This window comes from Mobula hypostoma, chromosome 30 (assembly GCF_963921235.1).
Source record: "Mobula hypostoma chromosome 30, sMobHyp1.1, whole genome shotgun sequence".
NCBI classification, from domain to species: domain Eukaryota; kingdom Metazoa; phylum Chordata; class Chondrichthyes; order Myliobatiformes; family Myliobatidae; genus Mobula; species Mobula hypostoma.
Window position 1 is genome coordinate 3,552,735 of NC_086126.1, and position 20,500 is coordinate 3,573,234.

The window sequence follows — 20,500 nt, forward strand, 5'->3', positions numbered from 1 at the left end:
TGTGGGGGAACGGGGTGTTTTGGGTTTTTGATGTTATCATCATTCATTCTTTGGCCTTTTTTCCATTTTGTGGATGTCTGTGAAGAGTGAGAATTTCAGGTTGTATACATTCTCTGATATTGAATTGAACCATTTGATCTGTGCCTTTCCCCTCTTCATTTGACCTCATTTCTTTCATCTCTTTCTTTCGGATTGAGCTTGCTTCCAAAAAATACAGTAGATTGGCCAAGTCCAGTCAGGTTGGCCGTTTCTGCAGACTTCCTGGTATGTGTCCCATTATCCATCTTGAATGGTCATGTTGTCCAGCGACATTCCTTCCCCCACCCCACCCCACCCCCTGGGTAAGTGCCGCAATTTCCTTGGTATCATTCTGACTGGAAAGTCCAAGTAAAATTTACTATCAAAGTACCGATATGTTACCACACACTACCTCGAGATTCATTTGCTTGTAGGCATTTACAAGAAAAATAAAGTATAATTGACGAAAATTTATACATAAAAATGCATAAGAAGTGCGTGGAGCAGATCCCATGTCTTATAGTCGGAAAACACTGACAAGCAGTGAATGTGGAAAAGACAAACTGAGCAAATGCAAATCATACTGAGAACACGAGTTCGTAAGTTCTTGATAGTGAGTCTGTAGGTTGTGGAATCAGTTCAGTTGGAATTAATTTGGAAAATGTGCAGTTCGGGAGGTTGATATTTGGGCTGAGTTTCTCTCCAATCTCGGCAGTTTACTTGCAAACGTTTGCGTCACCGTGTGTGGAGACATTAGTGCGCTGTTGATTGTGGTGTGTCCTTCTGAACTGAAGGCCAACAGCAGAAATGGCGCCCACCTGCTTGCTGGAAAGCCCCTGAAGTGTCACTTTCACCTGACACGTGCAGAGAGAGGCAGTCTATTCTAGATTGAAGCCCGTAACGCCATGGGCCGGTCTCACAGTGTTAGAGTGCTGAAATTCGAGCTTCTGTCTGATCCAGGACTCGAACTCACCACCACCTCGGCTGCTGCCCCACTGACTGGTAAAACGTGGCCTGTTACAATTCGACTTCGTTTATTGTCATTGACCACAAATTCCTCCAGACCACATACATCATATACTTAACACATAAAGTAATATTATCACAAATAAATGAACAAGTAATACGGTGTATTTACGACACAAGTTAAGAAGTAAACAGTATAACACTACTGGCGTTTCATTTGTGATGAGAGCTGGGTGGTGACAGGGAGTTCAGTAGTCTCACAGTCTGGGGGAAGAAACTGTTTCCCATCCTAATAGTTCTTGTCCTAATGCTACAGCACCTCCTGCCTGATGGTAGGGAGTCACAGAGATTGTTGGACGGATGGGCGGGATCATTGACAATTCTAAGGGCCCTGTGTACGCAGCGCTCCTGATACATATCTCGGGTGGGCGGGCAAGAGACCCCAATGCTCCTCTCAACAGTCCGTGCAATCCTTTATGGGATCTAGCAGCCAGACCTATGTCAGAAGTCATAGAGTTCTGGATGTCAGCCTCTCTGAGCTTAACTTGCTAACCCGTACGCCTGAGACTGGACTGCAGGAGGAGATGCGCGTGCTCACGGAAAGTTGAAAGATGAATTAATAACAAAATGGATCGCAGGGTTAGCGAAGTGCTTTACAAAGCCGGCAATTCGGGTTCAATTCCCGTTGCTGACTGTAGGGAGTTTGTACGTTCTGCCCCGTGACCGGGTGGGTTTTCTCTGGGTGCTCTGGTTTCCTCCCACAGAATTGGACTCCAGACTCCAACTCCCCGAGCTGTAATAGTGTTGTACTAACCGCTACAGGACTGTGTGGTTACCCGTGCCGCGAATAATTAACTTACAATCCGTCATTGGGATGGCGATCCCAACGAGCAGCGGGCGAGGGACAGTTGTCCTCGCGTCCCGCGGGGTCAAGTCAGAGTTCTCTCATAGTTGAATTTTATTTGTCAGGTGTACTTTGAAACGCCTCCCCCCACCCACGGACAAGGCGGGTGATTTACAGCGGCCGATTAACCCAGCGATCCCGCACGTCATCCACATCAACTCCCACAAAATCTACCCCTCACCCACGGACAACGCGGGTGATCTGCGGCAGCCAGTTCACCCAGCGATCCCGCATGTCATTCACATCAACTCCCCCAAAATCTGCCTACCCCTCACCCACGGACAAAGAGGGCAGTGTACGACCACCAGTCCCCACCCGTCATCGGGTGTGGGAGAGACCTCGGGGGGAACCCACACGGTGGCAGGTAGAAGGTGCAGACACTGCTTTGTGATTGGGGAGTTCACCGTATTCCAGCATCCACATGGCATGCTCACAGCTCACTCCACCCTCACCCGTCGCCATTGGGACTGTGGGAGGAAACCGGGGCACCCGGAGGAAACTCACGCAGTCACGGGTAGAACGCGCAGACGTCTTACGGACAGCGACTCGACTCGAATCCAACCCCGATTGCTGTGATAGCAACTGCTACGCTACTGTGTGATCCATATTATTGATTGTTAACCCTCTTCCTCAGTACTCTGTCTGCCACTTGTGTCTCCTCCTCTGACCCCAAAGCAAACGCAGGCGGTTTCGTGTTTTGTTTGCTTGGGGCCGCCGAGGCGTTTAGGAGCCCTTGGCCGGGTTCCTCGGCCGCCTCCGTGGTTCGGTTCGGGCTTGTGACGGGTGCTCTCTTTGCTTCCAGCACACGGTGGGGCACGCGGAGCCCCCGAACCAGGCCAAGCCAGTTGGCAGGACCAGCATGCCGCGGTGCCGAGGCTCCATTGCCACCACGGCCGAGGACACCCCTCACATCGGCAACTACCGGCTTCTCAAGACCATCGGCAAGGGCAACTTCGCCAAGGTGAAGCTGGCTCGCCATGTGCTGACAGGGAAGGAGGTAAGGCCGGCGGTCTGGGTGGGGGGAGGTCACTGATCTGCCTTTCACACAGGTTCCTCCCCTTGTACCAGGCTCTTGACTGACCCCTCCCCGACCACCACCACAGTCTGACTCAACTCTTTCTGCCCCTCCCCGACCTGAGTTGTGGCTCACTGGGTCTCTCTCCCTCTCTCTCTCCCCCTCTCGCCCCTCCCTCTATCTGTGTGTGTATCTCCCTTTTCCCCCTCCCCCTGTGTTTCTCTCCCTTTCTCTGCCTCTCGCTGTGTGTGAGTCTCTGTCCCTCTCACTTTGTGTGCGTCTCTCTTTTGTCTGTCTGTTTCTCTCTCTGTCTCCCCGCTGCCTGTCTCCCTCGCTCTGTCTGTCCCTGCCTCCCTCCCTTTTTGTCTGTCCCTGCCTCTCTCCCCGTTCGTCTGCCCCTGTGTCCCTGATGTCAGGCTCTCTGACAGATCAAACAATGGCTGCCTTTCTCCCCTTGGGCCCTCTGGGTGAGCTCTGAGGGGGTCGTGCAGGGATAAGGAGGGAGTCCCGATGTGTGTGTTTTGGCGGCTGATCTGAACCTTTCTCGTGTTCTTTTTTTTCTCAGGTCGCTGTCAAAATAATCGACAAGACCCAGCTGAACTCCTCCAGTCTGCAGAAGGTAAGTGCCTGGCCCCAGGCCCCTGGTTACACCCTCCTTCCCCCACTGTGGCACTTGGGATGCTGTCACATGGCCCCATCCAAAGCTGAGTGGCCTGAGGACGTGCACAGTGGGACCTGCGTACTCGAGAGGAATACCTTCACATCTCACCACTGCAGGTCGCTCGCCCCCACCCTTCCCCTCACGGCGGAGGGCACACCGGCTGTGTCTGGATTAGTCCCCCCTCCCTGGCTGCCAGAGCTCACAAGCTGCTGAGTTAAATCTCTTACCGGACCTCCTGCTCCAGTGCTTAGCGTTGCCAGGGCAACGGGCTGCTTTGTTGTTCAAGGGTCTGGCTTTGCAGACCAACGCTGGTCCCATGAGACTTCAGCCAGAGCCTGGCCCTCGCCTCGCCTCGTCTTCCCGGGACGGGGTGCTGAGCTCACACAGGCAGTCGCCCAGTGAGCAATGTGAACCATCGTGGATAACCTCACTCACCTCAATTCTGAACTGATTTCTCCACTGTGGACTCACTTTTAAGGACTCTACAGCTCATATCCCAGCATTGTCTGTCTCTGTGTCTCTCTCTCTGTCTCTCTGTTCCCCCCCACACCTCCCTCCCCCTCCCTCTCTCTCGCTCTCTCTTTCCCTCTCTGTCCCCCTCCCCCTCCCTCCCTTCTCTCTCTCGTCTGTCTGTCTGTGTCTGTCTCTCTCTCTGCCCCCCCGCTTTTTCCCTCTGTCCCTCTCTCTTTCTCTCCCTCTCTCTTTCTCTCCCTCTCTCTTTCTCTCCCTCTCTCTTTCTCTCCCTCTCTCTTTCTCTCCCTCTCTCTTTCTCTCCCTCTCTCTTTCTCTCCCTCTCTCTTTCTCTCCGTGTCTCTTTCCCCCCTCCCTCCCCTCCATCTGTCCCGACCTCCCTCTCCCTCTCTGTCCCCCTCCCCCTCCCTCCCCCTCTCTCTCTGTATCTGTCCCTCCCTCCCTCTCCCTCTCTGTCCCCCTCTCTCCCTCCCCTCCCTCCTCTCTCTCTCTCGCTCTCTCTTGTCTGTCTGTCTCTCTCGCTCATCTGTCCTCTCTCTCTGTCTGTCCCCCCTCTTTTTCACTCCGTCCCTCTGTTTCTCTGTCCATCCCTCCCTCTCTCTCTCTCTCTCTCTCTCTCTCTCTCTCTCTCTCTCTCTCTCTCTCTCTGTCTCTCTGTCTCTCTGTCTCTCTGTCTCTCTGTCTCTCTGTCTCTCTGTCTCTCTCTCTCTCTCTCTCTCTCTCTCTCTCTCTCTCTGTCTCTCTGTCTCTGTCTCTGTCTCATATTTGTACTGGTGCAGTTTGTTGTTTGCACATTGGTTGTTTGTCCGTCTTTGTGTCTAGTTTGTCATTGATTTTATTGTGTTTCTTTGTTCTACTGTGAACGTCTGCAGGAAAACGCATCTTGGGGTAGTACAAGCTGATCTGTATGTACTTTGATAATAAAATTGCTTTGAACTTTGAAATGTCCTGAGGCAGGGAGGATCTGGGCTTATATCCGTGTGAGCTGTTCCCAGGGAGGGATGACTTTGGCGAAGAAAGGCCTTACGTCAGATCACACAGCTGCTTATCTGTTTTCTCCCTCCTAATACAGTGACTCTGTGCCTTGAGCCGATCGGACTGGAAAGGAAGGGAAGGGAGAAGAGGGAAGAAGCCAGAACAAGTTATTCTGCCTTCTTCCCTCTTCCTTTCCAGTCCTGATATCGGGTCTTGGCCCGAAATGTCTGTGTGTTCCTCTCCATAGATGCTGCTTGACCTGCTGAGTTCCTCCAGCATTTTAGATAGATAGATAGAGATACTTTATTGATCCCAAGGGAAATTGGGTTTCGTTACAGTTGCACCAACCAAGAATAGAGTATAAATATAGCAACATAAAACCATAAATAATTAAATAGTAATATGTAAATTATGCCAGATGGAAATAAGTCCAGGACCAGCCTATTGGCTCAGGGTGTCTGACCCTCCAAGGGAGGAGTTGTAAAGTTTGATGGCCACAGGCAGGAATGACTTCCTATGACACTCTGTGCTGCATCTCGGTGGAATGAGTCTCTGGCTGAATGTACTCCTGTGCCCAACCAGTACATTATGTAGTGGATGGGAGACATTGTCCAAGATGACATGCAACTTGGACAGCATCCTCTTTTCACACACCACCGTCTGAGATTCCAGTTCCATCCCCACAACATCACTGGCCTTACGGATGAGTTTGTTGATTCTGTTGGTGTCTGCTACCCTCAGCCTGCTGCCCCAGCACACAACAGCAAACATGATAGCACTGGCCACCACAGACTCGTAGAACATCCTCAGTGTCGTCCGGCAGATGTTACAGGACCTCAGTCTCCTCAGGAAATAGAGACGGCTCTGACCCTTCTTGTAGACAGCCTCAGTGTTCTTTGACCAGTCCAGTTTATTGTCAATTCGTATCCCCAGGTATTTGTAATCCTCCACCATGTCCACACTGACCCCCTGGATGGAAACAGGGGTCACCGGTACCTTAGCTCTCCTCAGGTCTACCACCAGCTCCTTAGTCTTTTTCACATTAAGCTGCAGATAATTCTGCTCACACCATGTGACAAAGTTTCCTACCGTAGCCCTGTACTCAGCCTCATCTCCCTTGCTGATGCATCCAACTATGGCAGAGTCATCTGAAAACTTCTGAAGATGGCAAGACTCTGTGCAGTAGTTGAAGTCTGAGATGTGGATGGTGAAGAGAAAGGGAGACAAGACAGTCCCCTGTGGAGCCTCAGTGCTGTGTGTGTTGTTCTGGACTTCCAGTCTGTGCAGAACCTCTTGTGTTGAAAACCCCTCCGAAGAATATCCACCAGTTTTTAGTGTTGTTGTTGTCCCATTCTCATTCCGACATGTCAGTCCATGGCCACCTGTTTATTCTGGTGTCTTCCCCCTTCCTTCTCAGTCCAGAAGAAGGGTCTCGGCCCGAAACGTTGACCATTTATTCCTCTCCGTTGATGCTGACGATTTTCTTTCCCGTGTCATGACAGAATGGCTGTTCACTGGGGCTGTCGTGAGCTTTCCCCGCCACTTGTCCTGTGCCTGGTAATTACTCAGGCAAGCCAAGACACGCTGGAGTTAGTTACTGTCTCCAGCAGTTGTTCATACCGTAAACGCCAATGGGTTACCAAGGCAACCCGGCGACTGAGCCCACTCATCTGCAGAGGTCACGGCTAATGCTGCTCTCGTTCTTAAAGTGGGTGCGTTTGCTGGTCTGCATCAGTAGTCCCACACATGTATGTCAATGTGCGGTGGAGAGGGTACTGACTGCAGCATCACGGACTGGTACGGAAACGCCTGTGCCGTTGAACGGAAACACCTACAAAAAGCTAGTGGATGCAGCCCAGTGCATCAGGGGCAAAGCCCTCCCCAGCAGCGTGCACATCTACATGAAGCACTGTTGCAGGAAGGTAGCATGCATCTTCACGGTCACCTGCCTTCCAGGCCATGCTCTCTTCTTGCTGCTGCCATCAGGAACGAGGTAGAGGTGCCTCAGGACACACTCCAGCAGTTATTAACCCTCAGCCATCAGGCTCTTGAACCAGAGAGGACAATTTCACCCATCCCAACACTGAACTGTTCCCACAACCTATAGACTCACTTTCAAGGACTCTTCATCTCATGTTCTTGATATTGATTGCTTACTTATTATTATTTTGTTTTCTTTGTATTTATTGTGAATGTTTGCAAGAAAATGAATCTCAGGGTTGTATATTGTGACATATATGTACCTTGATCATAAATTTAACTTGAAATTTGGAGGCTATTAATCTTTTCCTGCGCTCCTTTGTCAGCTGTGGAGCAGGAAGGTAAAGTCCTCGTCTCTCAGGACAGAGGGGGGGAAATGCGTCTTGTTCCCAGATGCAGGCGGCAAATTGGCATCGCAGTTAGTGAGAAGCCATTACCGCTCGGGGCGTCAGGATTTCGACGTTCAGTTCTGGCGCCACCTGTAAGGAGTTTGTACGTTCTCCCCGTGACCGCGTGGGTTTCCTGCGGGTGCTCCGGTTTCCTCCCACAGTCCAAAGATGTACAGGTGAGAGGGTGAATTGTCATGTGATGAGGCTAGGGTTAAATTGGGGATTGCTGTCCAGTGCAGTTCAGTGACTCGGTATCTCTGAAATAAAATTTAAAAAATGAAGACAATAACCAACATGCAAAAGAAGACAAATTATGCTAAAGAATAAAATAAATAATACTGAGGACATGGGTTTATAGAGCCCTTGAAAATGAGTCCATAGATTATGATCTATTCAGCGCTGGACAGTCTTTCTTCTACTGTGTAATGACCAGTCTGTGCAAAAATCTTGCGCTGTGCAGTGTTTTTTGCCCAGTGACAACGACATGCACTCTGAATAATTTATTCAATAAAAACAGCGTAAATAAGCCAGTTCTAAATCTGCAGACAAATTGTCACAAACTCCATGTTGTCAACACCGAAGGAAATGTGATAGTGTACGATCGTGAGATATACTTAGCATGCCGATGAGGGAGAGGGTGACAACCTTTTGTGCGCAGTTTAAATTCCCTTGTGTGCTCTTGTAGCAAAATATGTGTGCCACGCACACATTTTAGAGGGAACATTGCTGCAGTTGTTACCTACTTCCATTACAGCCTGTGTGGATGAGTGTGTGACTACGAAGACTTACTGTACATTCCCAAACCAAAAGCCGTGTATGAACCAGGAGGTACGTCGTCTGCTGAATCTGTGGCATTCAAGTCTGGCGACCCAGGCCTGTACCAGAAAACCAGGTATTTCAAGGGTGAAGAGACAATTTCGAACGAGGTTGGAGGCAATATCAGATGCACGGTAATTCTGGCAGGGTCTGCAAGACATTACTTCCTACAAAGTGGAACTTAATAGTATAAATGGCAGTGATGCTTCCCTACCAGGTGAACTCAACGCTTTCTATGCACGCTTTGAAAGGGAGAACACAACTACAGCTGTGAAGATCACTGCTGCACCTGATGACCCTGTGATCTCTGTCTCAGAGGCCGATGTTAGGCTGTCTTTAAAGAGAGTGAACCCTCGCAAGGCTGAAGATCCCGATGGAATACCTGGTACTGAAAACCTGTGCCAACCAACTAGGACATTTTCAACCTCTCACTGCTACAGGCAGAAGTTCCCACTTGCCTCAAAAAGGCAACAATTATACCAGTGCCGAAGAAGAATAATGTGAGCTGCCTTAATGACTATCACCCAGTAGTACTCACATCGACAGTGATGAAATGCTTTGAGAGGTTGGTCATGACTAGACTGAACTCCTGCCTCAGCAAGGACCTGGACCCATTGCAATTTGCCTATCGCCACAATAGGTCAATGGCAGACGCAATCTCAATGGCTCTCCACACAGCTTTAGACCACCTGGACAATGCAAACACCTACATCAGGATGCAGTTCATCGACTATAGCTCAGCGTTTAACACCATCATTCCCACAATTCTGATTGAGAAGTTGCAGAACCTGGGCCTCTGTACCTCCCTCTGCAATTGGATCCTCGACTTCCTAACCAGAAGACCACAATCTGTGCGGATCGGTGATAACCTATCCTCCTCACTGATGATCAACACTTGCGTACCTCATGGGGGTGTGCTTAGCCCACTGCTCTACTCTCTATGTACACATGACTCTGTGGATAGGCATAGCTCAAATACCATCTATAAATTTGCTGATGATACAACCATCGTTGGTAGAATCTCAGGTGGTGACGAGAGGGCGTACAGGAGTGAGATATGCCAACTAGTGGAGTGGTGTCACAGCAACAACCTGGCACTCAACGTCAGTAAGATGAAAGAGCTGATTGTAGACTTCAGGAAGGGTAAGACAAAGGAACACATACCAATCCTTATCGAGGGATCAGAAGTGGAGAGAGTGAGCAGCTTCAAGTTCCTGGGTGTCAAGATCTCTGAGGATCTAACCTGGTCCCAACATATTGATGTAGTCATAAAGAAAGCAAGACAGTGGCTATACTTCATTAGGAGTTTGAAGAGATTTGGCATGTCAACAAATACACTCAAAAGCTTCTATAGTTGTACCATGGAGAGCATTCTGACAGGCTGCATCACTGTCTGGTATGGAGGGGCTACTGCACAGGACCGAAAGAAGCTGAAGAAGGTTGTAAATCTAGTCAGCTCCATCTCGGGCACTAACTAGCCTGCAAAGTACCCAGGACATCTTTAGGGAGCGGTGTCTCAGAAAGGCAGCGTCCATTATTAAGGACCTCCAGCACCCAGGACATGGCCCTTTTTTCACTGTGACCATCAGGTAGGAGGTACAGAAGCCTGAAGGCGCACACTCAGCGATTCAGGAACAGCTTCTTCCCCTCTACCATCCGATTCCTAAATGGGTATTGAATCTTTGGATACTACCTCACTTTTTTTAATATACAGCATTTCTGTTTTTGCACATTTTTAAAGTCTATTCAATATACGTAATTGATTTACTTATTTATTTTTTTATTTTATTTATTTTTATTTTTTCTCTCTGCTAGATTGTGTATTACATTGAACTACTGCTGCTAAGTTAACAAATTTCACGTATATGCCGGTGATAATAATTCTGATTCTGACTGCAGTGGGGATAGGGTGAGTGAAATTGTCCACTCCTGTCAGGGGCCTGGTGGTTGAGGGATGATAACTGTTCCCCAACCTGGCAGTGTGGCACCTGAGGCTCCTGTACCAGCTTCCTGATGGCATCAGTGAGAAGAGAGCATGGCCTGGGTGGTGGGGGTCTTTGATGACGGATGCAACTTTCTTGTTGGCGGTGCTGTGTGTAAATGTGCTGAGGGTGGGGAGTGCTTTGCCTGTGACGGACTGGGCTGTTCCCACCACTTTCTGTAGACATTTCCATTCCTGGGCGTTGGCCGAGATGTAGCCAGTCAGGATACTCTCCGCTAAGCACCTATAGAAGTTTGTCAAAGTTTTTGGTGCCAAATCTACACAAAATCTGAGAAAGTCGAAGTGCTGTCGTGCATTCTTTGTGGTGCACTTGCGTGCTGGTCCCAGGATAGACTCTCTGATATGACCCTGTCCATCCCTGATTCCCAAATGAGGACCTCTGATTTCTTCCTCCTGCAGTCAATAATCGGCTCTTTAGTTTTGCTGACATTGAGAGAGAGATTAAATTGATCACTTAACTCGCTGGTTACCGGTGCACCATTATCCCGTTGAAATCCTTCGTGTTAGATTCTACCTCAAAGATCAACACGGGAGTGTAGTGGTTAGTACCAACGACCCGGGTTCATTTCCCCCCACTGTCTGTACGTTCTCTCTCTGTGACCGTGTGGGTTTCCTCTGGGTGCTCTGGTTTCCTCCCACAGTCCAAAGACGTGCCGGGTGGTAGGCTGATTGGTCTTTGTAAGTTGTCCCATGATTAGGCTGGGGTTAAACCGGGTTGCTGGGCGCTGTAGCTCGAAGGGCCGATTCCACGCTGTATCTCGATTAATCCATCAGTCTGTCTGCTGGAGAAACTCAGCAGCTGGGGGTGGGGTGGGGGAACTGTGGACGTGTCAGGTCAAAACTCTGCATCACTCTCTGATGTTGAGGCTGATAACAGGGTTTTGAACTGAATCAGAATCAGGTTTCATATCACCGGCAGACTGCATGCTGTGAAATCTGTTGTTTTGTGGCAGTACAGTGCAATTCCTTATTAAAGATGTATAAATTGCGCTAAGAAGTATATATAAAATTACTACCGTACTGTTGTGTGTGTGTGTGTGTGTGTGTGTGTGTGTGTATACACACCGTACTGTGAAAAGTCTTAGGTGCACACAGAATATGTAGGTAGGGTAGTAATTTTATGTACTCCACTATACTGTGGTCTAAAAAAAAACAAATTTCATGACATCTGTGAGTGATGGCAAACCTGATTCTGATACGGGTCTCTCTTGTGGTCTGAGAGTGGGAAGGGGCCAGGGAGAGGGGAATCATGGTTAGGGAAAGGGAGCAGGAAGTGCCAGAGAGACATTCTGTAATGATCAACGTAATGACAAGTACAGTACTGTGCAGAGGTCTTAGCTACCCGGGCTATATATATGCACCTGAGACTTTTGCCTGTATATATATATATGCAACACACATCAAAGTTGCTGGTGAACGCAGCAGGCCGGGCAGCATCTCTAGGAAGAGGTACAGTCGACATTTCGGGCCAAGACCCTTCGTCAGGACTAACTGAAAGAACACTCGTGTTACTATATATATATATTGGTATGGAGGGGCCACGGCTTAGCATCGGGAAAAGCTGCAGAAAGTTGTAAACACTGCCAGCTCCGTTGTTGGCGCTGGCCTCTTCAGCATCCAGGACGTCTTCAAGGAGAGGTGCCTCAAAAAGGCAACGTCCATCATTCAGGACCCTCATCCGCCAGGACATGCCCTCTTCTCATTACCATCCTGAACACCCACACTCAACGTTCCAGGAACAGCCTCTTCCCCTCCGCCATCCGATTTCTGAATGGACACTGAGCCCGTGAACATTTCCTGAGTATTTTTCCCTTCTCTTTTTGCACTGCTTAATTTGATTTTGATAGTACTTACCATAATTGATGGTTTTATTGGCTTGTATTGCAATGTGCTGCTGTCGCAAGGCAACAGGTTTCACGACGTAGGCCAGCGAGATTAAACCTGATTCTGATTCTGGGGTTGAGTGCCGAACCTCTGCTGCTCCCACTGGGGGAACCGCTTCCTGGAGCACCTCGGCTCCGGCGGCCGCAGCAGGTGGGATTTTCCAGTGGCCGCCTGTTTCAGTTCGACTTCCCATTTATACTCCAGTGTCTCAGTCCACGACCTCTGGTACCGTAGTGAGGCCACTCTCAGGTTGGAGGAGAAACACCTGGTATTCCGTTTGGCTAGCCTCCAACCTGATGGTGAGAAGATCAATTTCTTCAACCAGGAAATTTCCCCCCCCCCCCCCACTTCTAGCTTTTCCCATCCCCCAATCTGTGGTGCCCCTCTCACTGGCCTATCACCTCCCTTTGGTTCCCCTTCTCCTTCCCTTTCTCCCATGGTCCGCTGTCCTCTCCTATCAGATTCCTCCTACTTCACCTCTCTCCTCTCTCATCTATCCACCTACCCCTCACCCATCACCTCCCAGTGTCTCAGTTCATCCCCCCTCCCCCACACACCCACCTTCCCCCTCACCTGGTCTCACCCATCACCTCCCAGTGTCTCACTTCATCCTCCTCTCCCCCACACACCCACCTTCTCCCTCACCTGGTCTCACCCATCACCTCCCAGTGTCTCACTTCATCCCCCCTCTCCCCCACCCACCCACCTTCCCCCTCACCGGGTCTCACCCATCACCTCCCAGTGTCTCACTTCATCCCCCCACTCCCCCACCCACCTTCCCCCTCACCTGGTCTCACCTATCACCTCCCAGTGTCTCACTTCATCCCCTCTCTCCCCCACCCATCCACCTTCCCTCTCACCTACCCCTCACCCATCACCTCCCAGTGTCTCACTTCATCCCCCCTCTCCCCCACCCACCCACGTTCCCCCTCACCCATCACCTCCCCGTGTCTCACTTCATCCCCCCTCTCCCCCACCCACCCACCTTCCGCCTCACCTGGTCTCACCCATCACCTCTCAGTGTCTCACTTCATCCACCCTCCCCCCCCCACCCACTCCACCTTCCCCCTCACCTGGTCTCACCTATCACCTCCCAGTGTCTCACTTCATCCCCCCTCTCCCCCACCCTCCCACCTTCCCCCTCACCTGGTCTCACCCATACTTCCCAGTGTCTCACTTCATCCCCGCTCCTCCCCACCCACCCACCTTCCCCCTCACCTGGTCTCACCTATCACCTCCCAGTGTCTCACTTCATCCCCCTCTCCCCCACACACCCACCTTCTCCCTCACCTGGTCTCACCCATCACCTCCCAGTGTCTCACTTCATTCCCCTCTCCCCCACCCACCCACCCTCCCCCTCACCTATCACCTCCCAGTGTCTCACTTCATCCCCTCTCTCCCCCACCCACTCACCTTCCCCTCACCTATCACCTCCCAGTGTCTCACTTCATCCCCTCTCTCCCCCACCCACCCACCTTTCCCTCACCTACCCCTCACCCATCGCCTCCCAATGTCTCACTTCATCCCCCCTCTCCCCCACCCACTGACCTTCCCCCTCACCTGGTCTCACCTATCACCCCCCAGTGTCTCACTTCATCCCCCCCTCCCCCATCCACCCACCTTCCCCCTCACCTGGTCTCACCCATCACCTCCCAGTGTCTCACTTCATCCCCCTCTCCCCCACCCACCCACCTTCCCCCTCACCTGGTCTCACCTATCACCTCCTAGTGTCTCACTTCATCCCCTTCTCTCCCCCACCCACCCACCTTCCCCCTCACCTGGTCTCACCCATCACCTCCCAGTGTCTCACTTCATCCCCCTCTCCCCCACCCACCCACCTTCCCCCTCACCTGGTCTCACCCATCACCTCCCAGTGTCTCACTTCATCCTCCTCTCCCACACCCACCCACCTTCCCCCTCACCTGGTCTCACCCATCACCTCCCAGTGTCTCAGTTCATCCCCCCTCTCCCCCACCCACCCACCTTCCTCCTCACCTGGTCTCACCCATCACCTGCCATCTTGTCCTCCTTCCCCTCCCTGACCCTCTTATTCTGGCTTCTTCCCCCTTCCTTTCCTTTCCTGAGGAAGGGTCTTGGCCCGACTATTTACTCATTTCCACAGATGTGGCGTGACATGTTGAGCTTCTCCAGTGTTTTGTCTGTGCGTTGCTCTGGATCTGCAGAATCGCTCGTGTTTACGATAGACTATTTCCATGGCAGCACATGTTTGCTCCTTTCTCTGAGGCTGATCATGATACATTTTTTTGTGATGCACTTGTGTGTGTCTAACAGGCACTTGTCTGTCTGCGCACCCTGTGATTACCTTCCTCTTGGCATTTGGCCAGTCTTTCCAACAGCCAACACCCTTGCCATCACTTTGCCAATGTCTGTATCTCGCTGGGCTCTCAATAGAAAGAGACGCCTTTAGTCATCTTGTTTGTCCGAACTGTCATCATCTTAAAATAGCTGAGACTGTTGTGGTTTCTGGTCGCCCCACTATGGGAGAGATGTTGATGCTTCGGAGAGGGGGCAGAAGAGGTTCACCAGGACGCTGTCTGGTTTAGAAGGGCATGTGCTATCAGGAGAGGCTGGACAAACTTCGGTTGTTTTTTTCAGGGCGGCGAAGGCTGTGGGGAGATCTGATAGAGGTATAGATAGAGTAGACAAGGAGTATCTGTTTCCTCAAGGTTGAAATGTCTAACACCAGGGGGCATGCATTGAAGGTGAGAGGGGGCAGGTTCAAGGGGGATGTGAGAGGCCTAGGATGTGCTGCCTGGTAGGGTGGTAGAAACCAATACATAAGAGATGCCTGGATAGGCACAGGAATGTAATGAAGGTGGAGGGATATGGATGTCGTATACATAGGAGCGATTAGTGTTGGGTGCTTTTGATTTGCTTTTTAGCTGGTTCAGCACAACATTGTGGGCCGAATGGCCTGTTCCTGGGCTGTACGGTTCCATGTTTGACTTGCTCTGTCAGTGTGCACTCATACCAGCATGCAAACAGGCCCTTCAGCCTAGCTCATCAATGCTGACCGGGGTGCTGGTCTGGGCCAGTCCAGTTTGCCTGCCTTTGGCCCACGTCCCCACTGTCCGTTTACCTGTCCAAATGTCTTCTAAATGTTAATGCGGCTGTCAGCTCGTTGTGAATCCCCATCACCTTCTGAACAGCGGGGATATGGAGCAAGGTCTCCGAGGAAGTCAAAGTCTAGTTTATTGTCGTCTGCACAAGTCCATGTGTGCACGGTGCAAAGAAAAACTTACTCACAGCAGTATCGTGGGCACAGAGCGTCAGGTACACGTTATTCAGAGGAATAATGTACATTACGTTGAACAATTTTTTGCAAGATAATCCAATTAGAACAAAAAAAAAGGCCATTTTAGTGCAAAGTGGTCCGAGTGTTGTCGTACTGAGTTGGTGATTAGGGTTGTGCCAGTCGGTCGAAGGGAAGTCGCTGTTTCTGAACCCGGTGGTGTGGGACTTCAGGCTTCTGCACCTCCTGCCCGATGGGAGCTGCGAGACGATGGCATGGCCCAAAGGTGGAAAGATAAAAGATTAGGTTTATTTGTCACGTGTACATCGAAACAGAGCGAAAAGCGTGATTTGAGTCAAATCAAATCTGCAGTGATCGTGCTAGGAGCAACCTGCAAGTGTCCACAGCACACCCACAACTGACTGACCCCAACCCACACGTCTTTGGACTGTGGGAGGAAAGCAGAGCACCCGTAGGAAACCCACGTGGTCCCAGGGAGTACGTACAAGCTCCTTACAGGCAGTGGTGGGACTGAGCCCCGACGGGCTATCGTGGACGCTGGAAAGCGATCGTGCTAACCGCTCCGCAGAGCTTCCCTCTATTGACTGTTTGAGAATCAATTCAGAGCATTGTACGACAAAAGACTAAGAACAGCAGGCGAGCCCAATGCTTCTCGCCAGTCGCCAAGGGATCAGTGATTGACAGAGGTGTCAGCTTTCAAAACCACCCCCTCCCCTGTGGTGTTGGGGGGAGAGCTCGGAATGCTACCCGATACCTCCTGCTCTGGCTGCTTTCGTGAAGAGGTCCTGGGGAACAATGGGAGAGCGAGTTCCTGCACTCCAGCAAGACTGGATATTCCTGAAGTGAGATGGAAACCTGAGCCGGTGGCATTTGTCAGCAGCGAATCGAAAGGCTCCGCTCCGCAGTAGGGCGAGTCCGAGCTGGAGACCAGGCCAGTCACCGAAGGTCATTGTCGTGTTCTGGGAAGGATTAAAACCTGACTAAACAAGATGGACCTGAATAAAGGTTGATATGCTTCAAATGTAGAACTATACAGCACAGCTCGGGACCTTAGGCCAACAGTAAAATCTCACTCCACCATCAGAGTGAGCCTTTCCTGCTGGGACCTCTGTCGGTCAGGGTCAGCTATGGATGTTACACTCTAGCTGTCTAGATACACAAGCCTGGGCAGTGCGGTATGGAGAACGAGCTGTTGCCCATGCAGCAGGCTCCCGCTCTACACACATCTGATGAACCCAAAGGAATGGCAGAGACTGGTACGGTTTGGCACCAGTGGCATCGCAGGAGTTGCCAACCAGCATTGAACTCAATGTAGGACTCCAGTTCCGGATTTTTCTGGGGATTTACTCCCTATGCCAACCCCATGAATGGGTGTAGCTGCAAGGCATTGGAGCTTTGAGATCAGAATTTTCCTTCTCCTAGATGAGCTGCCAACCGCGGCTGACAAGCCACATTTGCCTGAAATGACTGGTTTTAAGGTGCCAGTAACTTGCCGTGTCAGTAGAGATTGTTCCACTGGGCTTAGTAGCTTAGCCACACCTGAAGGCCAGGAGCTGGACTTGGTTGTCAAATCCTACTTGAGTCACACACCATTGGGAGCATTTATAGGTAGTGGGAGCTTGTCCCCATTACCACCCCTGGTAATGGGGGCGGGGTGGTGTGGTCGCAACGTTAGTGTTGTGGCTAGTGCCAAGCTTTACAGCACTAGCAGCCACTGATTCCACTGGTGGCTGTGGGTATGTCTTGTTTCAATTGTTGCGAAGTTCCAAGCAGAACCAATCCTCCGCGTGCCCCGGTCTCCTCCCGCGTCCCAAAGACGTAGGGGTTAGGGTTAGTAAGCTGTGAACGTGGAGGTAGACAGAAAGGATTAGCCATGATTGAATGGCCGAGCAGACTCGATGGGCCAGATGGCCTAATTCTGCTCCTGTGTCTTATGGTATTATGGTCTCATGGAAACATAGCGACACTCGCGGGCTGCCCCCAGCACAGTTATTGACGCAAACGACTCATTTCGCTGTGTGTTTCCATGTACACGTGACAAATACAACTAATCTCTTTACATTAAAAAAAATTTAAATTTGGAGAAAACGGCTCCCCTGACAAGGAGGTACCTCCCCCACAACCCCCAGCAGTGAGGAACCCCCTCTCTTACCTCGGACTTGAGATGGCCTGTTTCCCAGGCACTCTCCCTACGGTGCATCCGGTGAGCTGCGTGCTGGGGGGGTGGGGGGCTTTGCCTGTGAGCGACTGGGCTGTCCCCGCCTGTCTCTGTTGGCAGCTCAGCTCATCGCGGTGGAAGGCATCAGGGTCGGTGCACCGTCCAACAGACTGTGAACGCGATTGTCTTGGATGGTTTTCTTGTGCTCCTCTTCCCCCCGTTGGACATCGATACTGTAGAATACAGCAAGCGCTGTTCACTGGTTCATCAGCGTGACCCAACGGCAGGGGGTAGCTGCGGACCAGGCCCTCACGCTGCAGGGTTGCCTGTCTCAGCCGACCGGGGAGAAGATCCAGGTGGCGCGGTGGGAGAGAGCAGGTTAGATTGGGGTTTGGCCACCTCCCCTGTCGGTGCTTTACTCCTGTGTTCCCCCAGTGGATGATGAAGGTTTGTTGGCTCCGGGCCTCTACTCACCGGAATTCAGAAGAATGAGGGGGAACCTCATTGAAACCTATCGAATGTTGAAGGGCCTCGATAGAGTGGATGTGGAGATGTTTCCTATGGTCAGACCAGAGGACACAGCCTCAGAATAGAGAGGCGCCCTTTTAGAGCGGGGATGAGGGGGAATTTCTTTAGCCGGAGAGTGGTGAATATGTGGAGTTAGTTAGTTGATACAGGCGGCTGTGGAGGCCAAGTTGTTGGGTATAATTAAGGTGGAGCTTGATACATTCTTGATTGGTCAGGGCATGAAGAGATACGGGGAGAAGGCAGGAGATTGGGGGCTGAGAAGGAAAATGGATTAGCCATAATGAAATGGCAGAGCAGACTCGATGGGCCAAATGGCCTAATTCTGCTCCTGTGTCTTATGGTCTTAAGATGAGCTGGATTGCTTATGTCTGTGGTTGACCCAGCACGAGATGAGAAACTGCTACGTACTTGTTTGTGAGGAGGCGTGGCTCCAGACAACATCGATGCACCATCAATCTACAGGCCATGACACTCAAGGACCTGGGCCATCTTATTTTTTGGTTGTGACTGTTTATGTTTTTCTATTTCTTCGTGCCTTGTGCTGTGTGCGACTGTTGGTAATGTGATATTCATCTTGGCCCTGGAGTAACACTGTTCCGTTTGGCTGTATTCATCCGTATGGTTGAGTGACAGTTGAACTCAAACTCGTCACTAGTCACGGTTTCCCGATTTGTAGTCTGTTGTCTCCTTTCTGTCATTATCTCCCTCACTGTTTATCTTTCCTCTCCCTGGACTCTGGCTAATTACTTAATTCGAGTTGTTTAATGTCCTTCTCATTTCCTGCCAGTTTGTTTGTGAAAATGCTTCTGTGCATCTCCTTGAAAATTCTGGAAGTGCTCAGGGTGCTTACAGCTTCGAGATCAGTAACACCCTTTAATATGGGTTTGAAAGTTTGCGGATGACACAAAGGTTGGTGGAGTTGTGGATGGTGTAGAAGGTTGTCGTAGGTTACAGCGGGACATTGACGGGATGCAGAGCTGGGCTGAGAGGTGGCAGATGGAGTTCAATCCAGAAAAGAGTGAAGTGATTCACTTTGGAAGGTCGAACTTGAAGGCAGAGTACAAAAAGTTAATGACAGGATTCTTCGCAGTGTGGAGGAATAGAGGGATCATGGGGTCCATGTTCATAAACCTCTCAAAGTTGCCACGCAAGTTGATAGGGCAGTTAAGAAGACATACGGTGTGTTGGTCTTTTAGTTGGGGGGTAGTGTTCAAGAGCGGTAAGGTAATGTTGCAGCTCTATAAAACCCTGGTTAGCCCACACTGGGAGTATTGTGTTCAGTTCTGGTCGCCTCATTGTGGGGAGGATGTGGAGGGTGCAGAGGAGATTTACCAGGGTTAGAGAGCATGTCTTATGTGGATAGGTTCAGTGAGCTGGGGCTTTTCTCTTTGGAGTGAAGGAGGATGAGAGGTGACTTGACAGGTCTACAAGATGAGAGGCACAGATCGAGTGGACAGCCAGAGACTTTTCCCCTGGGTGGAACTGGCTAATCTGAGGGGGTGTAATTTTAATGTGATCAGAGGAAAGTATAGGGGTAAAGGCAGAGGTGGGTTTTTTTACACAGAGAGTGGTGGGTGTGTGGAGTGCCCTGCTGGGGTGGTGGTAGAAGCAAATACATTAGGGACATTAACGAAACTCTTAGATAGGATTATGGGAGGGAAGGGTTAGATTGATTTTGGAGTAGCTGAAAGGGTTGGCACAACATCATGGGCCGAAGGGCCTGTACTGGGCGGTAATATTGTGTGCTCTGTAGTAATGTTTAAGCCTTGTGCTGCTGCCACAAAACAACGTATTTTACGACACGCGTCAGTGACAACAAACCTGATTCTGCTAGTCCAGCTGCTTCGGTTCAAGGCACTTGCCTGGAGCGAGCTGCTAAGCAGATGTACGCTGATTTGTGCGTGTCCCAGCTGTGGGAAGCATTGTAGATTCTCCTCACTCCTAGCTTCTTTTTTACCCCTCATTGTCAGCGAGACCCAGAGCTTGCAGGAGCGGGACGGACCGCGTTCTCGTGTTACGGGCAGGCCCACTGAGACCGAGCGGCAGCCATTGCAAGCGACAGACCCTTCGTACGTCCCCAGTACAATAAAATCCACCCTTGTTCTCACAATCCCCCTCGATGCGATCTCGTACCTTACTGTTTCCCTGCACTGCACTTTCTCTGCGGCCGGCACACTTTATTCTGCATTCTGTTGTTGTTTTACCTCGATACGTGTAACGATCTGATCCGGAAGAGCAGTGGCAGGACAGATTTTCACTGTACCTACGTCCGTGTGACAGTAATAAACCAGTTCTAGTCGCAAGGTAAGGGTGAGGTGATACCTTCATCAATCAGAGTATTGAGTTTGGCAAGTAGGGTGTTATATTGGAGTTGGTGAGGCCTAATTTGGGGTATTGTGTGTAGTTCTGGTCACCCACCTACAGGAAAGATGTCAATAAGATCGAAAGGGAGCAGAGAG

The 20,500-nt window shown here is 50.7% G+C and overlaps 1 protein-coding gene across 7 annotated transcripts in view; it reads left to right on the plus strand.

The window, feature by feature from the left end:
* Positions 1 to 20,500, plus strand: part of mark2b (MAP/microtubule affinity-regulating kinase 2b) — a 167,930-nt gene that overhangs the window by 92,580 nt on the left and 54,850 nt on the right. For all 7 annotated transcript variants that reach the window (XM_063036473.1, XM_063036470.1, XM_063036474.1 and 4 more), the window contains 2 exons: positions 2,691 to 2,885; positions 3,469 to 3,522. In XM_063036473.1, coding sequence (XP_062892543.1) covers positions 2,748 to 2,885; positions 3,469 to 3,522 — 192 coding nt within the window. In that variant the 5' untranslated portion in view covers positions 2,691 to 2,747. The remainder of the gene's footprint in view (positions 1 to 2,690; positions 2,886 to 3,468; positions 3,523 to 20,500) is intronic.